Consider the following 7,485-nt stretch of genomic DNA (forward strand, 5'->3'; position numbering starts at 1 on the left):
AGTGAGGAATCTACACTCCATGAGAACGCATTAGCGTTATTTATTTCATCGCTTGCATTTATCCTCTCACTTTTATTTTACCTCCACACTTTATTTTCATATGCCATTCACTCATAATATTTTAAGGTTTCCTCTACGCTTTTCTTTCGATCATGACTAACTTGCAGGAGGTAAGATCATTTCCTATGCTCCCGTGGGATCGATACTATTCTTAATTCACAAAGTTACAACTAAACTTTGTGGACTTGCAGATAATCACCAGCTGCCCTCCCACTTGCTCCAGTCGATGGCAAGGAGGCAAGAAAGCTAGGTGGTTAGCAAGGCCCTTAACAAGACAACAAGGAAGAAGTCGTCCACGCAGATGCCTTTTCCACGTCCTATGTCACGCAGACATTCTCAGCCATCTCCGACCCCACCCATCAGGTCCTACTCCGACACCTACGGCTACCGCAGCCTCTGACGAGGTCCATGTCCACCATAAGTGTGATAAAATGCCGGAGGGGTAAAAATTGCACTCACGTTTTTAGATAGTGATTTTGGTAATGCCATGTGGCGATGGTCTTGTGATGTGTTTGTTCTTGATGATTCTCAGTGTGGACAAATACGATGTTGCAATTTTTATCTCAATTGAATGAATCACCACATTCGGCTGTGGTGCTAGTGTGGACATATGGTGTTTTTCTTTATATAAACTTGATATATTTAACGTCTCTTGGATAAAGTATGTGCATATTTTCATTTAATTTGGATCGTCCGAATGATGGATGAAACACCGTGCAATCATTTAAAATGTGTGTGTAACAAAGGATGAAAAAGGAGTATTTATTTAGGAAACTAAATATAGGGGATTCGGTTATATCCGACCACTTTAAGAATGTCAAATGGAGAGGTTTATAGAATTTTAGGTTGTTGAACTCTTGGAATGCATCTATGTGATCTGCTACTATGGTTTTAGCGAGACACGCTGCCACACACCGCTCGCACGGCTCAACGCGGCGATTTGTCCCTGGCCATTGCTGACTGCTTTGATCCCCTCCCCTAGTAGCCGATGCAAATTGATCAGCGCGCAGCTGCAACAATCAGCCAACAGTTCGTGCGGCAATAGCGGTAGAGCCACTCGCAGCTGCTTTTTTTAGGTACGCCAAAGGCGTACCTTAGCTTTATAGAAGGGAGAAATTATGTACAAGAGATTACAATTTTGTCGGTTAGGCCATAGCCGGCCTTACCGAGCCTCCACTCCACTCACACGCTACTCTACTACTCTGACATACGTTGATCTCCAAAAGCTCCTGCCGTGGCCCAAGTTCTCAGCTTGTCGAAGATCATGTCCATCGTGTCGCGCTCATTCTTGATCTGGCCCGATCCAAACACCCTCGCGTTCCTCTATTTTCATAACGTCCAGTAGATAAGCATAGCAAAAGTGTCAAAACCTTTCTGCGATTGCTTATGAATTCGCTTTCTAGCATCCGACCACCATTGCACCAACCTTGAGTCATTAGTTGGGCAAATCTTCATCATCAACCCCATCCTAGCAATGCAACTGAACCACACTTACCTCGAGAACACACATTGCTGCAGAATGTGATCTACCGTGTCCTCCTCTTGGTCACAAAGGAAGCATTTAGATGTTTGATCTTGCAGACCGTGTCTAGCCCTTCTGTCCGATGTCCATAAGCGATATTGCACAGCCAGCCACATGAAAATTTTGCAAGCCAGGGGTGCCCAGCACTTCCAAATGGCTCCAAAGGAGTGGAATCTAACTCCTCCCTCACATAGCATCTTATAGGTAGATGATGCAGAGTACGTTCCTAACGCATTCCATGCCCAAATGGGGTTGTCCTCGATCCGAGCATCCAGTTGCACCTCCTCTAAGATCTCCCAAAGGCCTATAAACTGAGTTAAGCCTTCCGTGCACAAGTCACCCACCACATCGTTCATCTAGGAGTGCATACACAAAGCATCTCAGACAAGTCTCCTGTTAGCAACTTGCGTATGAACTGACATCGCAACCAGAGGGGCGATTTCCGTGATGGTTGCGCCATGAAGCCACCTATCTTTCCAAAACAAAATTTTGTCTCCCGCTCCAACCTTCCATTTAACCAAGCTTCCAAAAGCTTGAACAACCGGTTTGTCCGCGGTCAAGCTGAGCCCTTGCCACAGCCTAGAGGCATCCATGCGTCTAAGCCATTCCCATCTCAATCTGAGAGCAATTCCATGCTTGTGTAGATCAATGACGCCAAGCCCTCCCATGTGCTTTGGCCTACACACTCTCGCCCAAGATACTACACATTTGCCTCCCTTAACTTCCTCAGTCCCGGCCCAAAAGAAAACCCGACAACCTTTGTCCACTCTTTCAAGAGCCCATTTTGGCGCCTCCGCAATCATGAGGTGGTGAGTAGCCCGCGCTCTCATGACTTGGTTGACAAGAACCAGCCTGTCGGGTCTAGTCACCAAACCCCTTTGCCATCCCGGCAGGATGTGGAGGGCAGCGTCAACCATCGGCTTCCACTTCGACCTTTTCAGCTGCTAAATGCTTAACTGCAATCCAAGATATTTGCATGGGAAGGTGACAATCTTCCAAGGCAACGCCGACTTAACAATCTCCTCGTCCTCAGGCTCTGCCCGAATCATGATAGCCGCAGATTTAGCAAAGTTCACTTTAAGCCCAGATGCTTCTCCGAAGATGGTAAGTGTTTCTTTGACAAACAAGAGATCCGGCCATGTGGGTTTGATGAAAAGAACCACATCGTCAGCATATAAGGACAGTTGCTGCACTGGGCTACATCCATTAATGGTACTCATCACTCCAGCCTCATGTGCATTGATAATGATATGCGTAAGGACATCCATGGCTATAACAAAGAGTAAAGGGGAGATCGAGTCCCCTTGCCTCAGGCCTTTGGCATGCATAAACTTTTCACCTGCGCAACCATTCACGATCACTCTGGAGCTGGCTGTAGTAAGAAGAGTTGCGACCCATGAAATCCACCGCTCCGAAAAACCTTTGGCTCTTAACACTTCAAACAAGAACGGCCGCGACAAGGAGTCAAAGGCTTTAGTGATGTCGAGCTTGAGCAATACTCCTTTAGCTTTCCTTCTATGCATCGAACGCGCCATTTGCCTCACTAAAAGGAAATTATCATGCAAGCATCTTCTCTTGATAAATGCTGACTGGTTCACCTGGACAAGTTCCCCCATGCGCGGTTTAAGTCTTGCTGTAAGAAGCTTAGATGCAATCTTGGTCATGTTGTGCACAAGGCTAATCGGCCAGAAATAAAAGACCGAACATGCATCTGGAGACTAACAAATTCTTGTAAGTTGGTCATGGAGGGGCTTTTACCATGCTTACCATGCTGTGCACAACTCTCGAGCTACGTCCTTGCCCAACAAATTCTTGTAAGAGCATCTCTAGTGGATGGTGTAAATTTGGACGTGTATATCACCGTATACACGTCCATATACACCTTGCTAAATTATACACCTCCCAATTTTTCAGTGGAACGTGTAAATTAGGACGTGTATATTCCAACGGCTATATTTTCAAACGGCTATATTTCCAACGGCCATATTTCCGATCTATATAAACCACCCCTACCACCTCTTCCAGCACACTTCTACCTGTGACTTCTCTTCTCACCTAGATTTTTTTTATCGTTTCTCACGCAACACAATGAACACATCCACTTGGGACATGAGTTCTTCGTCATCTTCATCTGACGACGATGAACTCATACTTGCAGCATTCGCCGAGCGCGAGGAGGAAGAGAGGAAGAACGCTCGACGCCATGGCGGTTCCAAGCATGGACGTCAGTCAATCGATCGAGGAAGATATGCCGGATTTCTTCTTCTGTGGGACGACTACTTCAAAGAAGTTCCTCGCTTTCCCGAACATTTGTTTCGACGAAGGTTCGTAATTAGTACACTTCTCTGCTTTGGTCCTTTTTTCATTTCCCTGTCTCATTTAATTTTTATGCACAGATTTAGGATGTCGCGTATTTTGTTCAACCGCATAGCTGATGGTATACTTGAGCATGACTATGATGATTATTTTACGCAAAAAAGAAGTGCTTCTGGAGCTCTTGGGTTACATCCTTTGCAAAAGATGACCGCGGCGATGCGGATACTAACATATGGAATAGCAGCTGATTATGTTGATGAGTACATCCGGTCCGCTGAGTCTACTAATTTAGAGTCTTGCAAGAAATTTGTGATCAAAATTTGTGAAGTTTTTGGAGAAAAGTACCTGAGATCTCCAAATGAAGAAGACATTGATAGGTTACTTGCAATAGGGGAGGAAAGAGGATTTCCCGGTATGTTAAAATAAGCACAACACATATAGAATATTGCACATCACATATAGAATTACAAGAAAGGCGCATACCTTTTCTTCTATAGTCCTTCCACTTTCTTGCCTATTTAAAATCTGCTGAAGGCAACCACAAAATTTAGAGGTCTCTCTGTTAATCGTTGTGTAACGGCAATTGATTGCATTAGCATTACGCTCCGGCCATGATGATTCCTTGTGTGTGTTGTAGCACTCTGAAATTCTATCCCAATAAGCATCCCGGTTTTGATCTGTCCCAACAATATCCAAACTTGTATTTGCCCATGCTGCTATGAGAACCTTGTCATCATCACTAGACCAATTTTTGCCTTTGTTCGATTTTCCTTTCTCTGTTATTGCAGAACGATGCTGAGTTGATGGAGTTGCCTGCTCTCCAATTGGACTTTCTAGTTGTGTTTGCGTGTAACCAAAACCAAGGGTGTCCAAGAAGCTTTGGTCAGCATCCATCTGCAAGCAACCAATGCACAGCTATTTTAGACCACAATCTGGCATCAACTGACAAGCAAAAAATTATTTTCTTCTCCTTCCAAAGAGCTATGCTTTGTGCATATGATCAATTTTACTATTCATTTACCCAAATTGCCTCTTAAATTGTGGACCTGGAAGCAGAGGCCAGCCCGGTCACCAGAGGCAGAGGATCCAGCAGAGGCAAGCCCGGTCACCAGAGGCCGCCACCCCTGCATCTCCCCACGGCGCCGCTCGTCCCGCCGCCCCAGCAGACAGGCGCGCCCGGCCGCCGCCCCTGCATCTCCCCCCTCCCCCCCACCGCTCCGCCGCCCAGCCCCCACTCGTCGCCCAGCCCCCCGTCCCCGCCCTCTATTCTCACCAGGGCGCGCGCCGGCACCGGCGCCGCCGCCAGATCGGGCTGTAGGGCGTGCGGCCGCCGCCCCTCTGCTCCCGCTCGCGAGAAAGGAAAAAATGTTTACCTTGGGCAGCGGCCGGAGAGGAGACGCGACGGCGACCTTGGGCGGCGGCCGGAAAGGAACGGGAGCGGGAGCGGGAGGCTTTTTTCTCTTCTTTTCCCTTCTGTTCGCGAGCAACGAGCGTGGTTCGGTCGTGTTTAGTCCCACGCCAGGTACGCTCGTGGGAGCGACGTGTATAGGTACACGACCTGATACACGATCCACTGGAAAACATTTTTTAATTTTGATCGTGTATATTTAGCATCCACCTCCATATACACCATCCACTAAGATGTTCTAAGCATGGTAAAAGGCTTCCTCTTTGAGGATGGAGGGGCGCACTCGCAGCTGCTTAACCACTGGGTATTTGCCACGCACCCCGTCGTTCCCGTTCCCCTCGATACGACGCACAGAAAATAAATCGTACCGAGGGATAATAACAGTGTGTCTCCCGTTTACGTGTGCTCAGTTTCTAAGCCAAGTGAAAAAAACAACGATACCCTACCAGATGAATTGGGATAAGAACAGAACTAACAAAGGGATGGCGAACAGAGATGACAATTTAAAACTGAAGGAAAACAAGGACCAAGCAACAGGCAGCGCTATTCTCAGGATCAAATTGACGACGAATCCCCGAGCGACCTTAATAAGATTGAAACAAATGATCACAAGCCAGACAGTAATTAAACGGAAGTAAGGGATTGGGAATTTGCTTGCATGGTGAAGGAAACTGCAGATTCATTTCACATAGTTAGAGCATAATACATCTCTAAAACAACCATTTCATTACACTAAACACCACCCACGATACATAAACTTGCCAAGCAGAACCGAAACCTAAACAAGGGAGGATGAGGCATCCTTTTGTACAGACCCTTGGAACATCAAGCACTCCTAAGACCAGCTATCGGACCGGATCAGATCAGATCAGGCGGCGGCGACCTTGCGGGCCTTCTTGGCGGCCGGGGAGCGGACGGTCTTCGGCTTCGCCTTGGCCTTGGCAGCGGGCGACTTCTTGGCCTTGGTGACCAGCTTCTTCTTCTCGGGCGCCTTGCGCTTGGTGCCAGCGGCGGCGGTCTTCTTGGGCTTCTCGGCCGCCTTCTTCTTGGGCTTGGCGGCGTCCTTGGAGGGCTTCGCCGCGGCTTTGGGCTTGGGCGCGTCCTTCTTGGCGGCGTCGGAGAGCTTGTAGGAGGCCTTGACCTTGACGAGCTTGCCCTTGGCGGCGGAGGCGCGTAGCTGGACGGAGAGCATCTTCTTGAAGTTGGCCGGGAGAGCCTTGCCGTGCTTCTCCTCGATGTACTTGGCGATGGCGACCGAGCTGGACCCGGTCCTGTCCTTGAGCGCCGCGATCGCCTCCTTGATCATCTGCCAAGATCCAATTCAAAATCCAATCAGCCAAATCGCAATCAAAACCATTCAATCGCAGGGGAACAGAGGAGAGGTTCAGAAGCTCACCTCGAAGTAGGTCGGGTGGGCGGCTCCAGCGGCGGCCGCCTTGGGCTTGGCGGCGGCTGGCTTCGGCTTCGGCGCCGCGGCGGCGGGCTTGGCGAGGGCAGGCATGGTGGCTAACTGAAGCGGAGCTCTGAAACTGAAACTGAAGCTGCGACTTGCGCGGTGTGGTCGCTTTGAGATTTCGAGAAGGAGCTCGATAGGTGGATGGATTCGAGAGGACCGGGTCGAGGCTTATTTATACATGCCGAGGGGATCGATCCGGGGTGATGGGAATGCTGCGATCTCATTGGCTGGACGGCGGTGTCGCGGATCGCGATCCACGAGAGAGGGGTCGGGCGAATCGCGGCTGTCAGATGGTGGGGAGGGGGTGGCGCGAGGATCAGTGTGCGCCGCCCAAAGCGGGAAACATATTACTACTATCTGTCAACAAAAACGCTGGATCGAGGGTCGGTGAACTCCGTGCGCGGTGGACCGGTGCGCTGGCGTGCATCCTCTGGGTTGGGGGCTGTATCCACTCCCCGGTGTTCCGTGGAACGGGTGTAGGGGGGACAGTGAGAGGCTGTTGATTTGCCGTGGTTTCAGGCGGGTTGCCAATCTGGATACGGGTGTACGTGTGCTATTCGAGAGCTTTCGGGTTTGGTCCATTTTTTCTCTCTTTACGGATAGCTTTCGAACTGAGTATTGCTGTGCACAGTTCCGAGTTTTTTTTATACAAGATGTATGGCGGAATGTTGCAAGTTTTGATCGACTTTAAATCATGTTTGATAGTGATGATCTCATACGACA

General features: G+C 48.9%; 1 protein-coding gene across 1 annotated transcript; it reads right to left on the reverse strand.

Moving 5' to 3' along the window:
- Window positions 1-5,968: 5,968 nt before the first annotated feature.
- Window positions 5,969-6,916, reverse strand: LOC123046248 (histone H1-like). The gene is made up of 2 exons (XM_044469552.1): window positions 6,703-6,916; window positions 5,969-6,612 (listed from the first exon to the last, which is right to left on the reverse strand). The coding sequence occupies exons 1-2, from the start codon at window positions 6,805-6,807 to the stop codon at window positions 6,175-6,177; spliced, it is 543 nt and encodes a 180-aa protein (XP_044325487.1). The 5' UTR covers window positions 6,808-6,916; the 3' UTR covers window positions 5,969-6,174.
- Window positions 6,917-7,485: the final 569 nt, after the last annotated feature.

Source organism: Triticum aestivum, chromosome 2B (genome assembly GCF_018294505.1).
Source record: "Triticum aestivum cultivar Chinese Spring chromosome 2B, IWGSC CS RefSeq v2.1, whole genome shotgun sequence".
Taxonomy (NCBI): Eukaryota; Viridiplantae; Streptophyta; class Magnoliopsida; order Poales; family Poaceae; genus Triticum; species Triticum aestivum.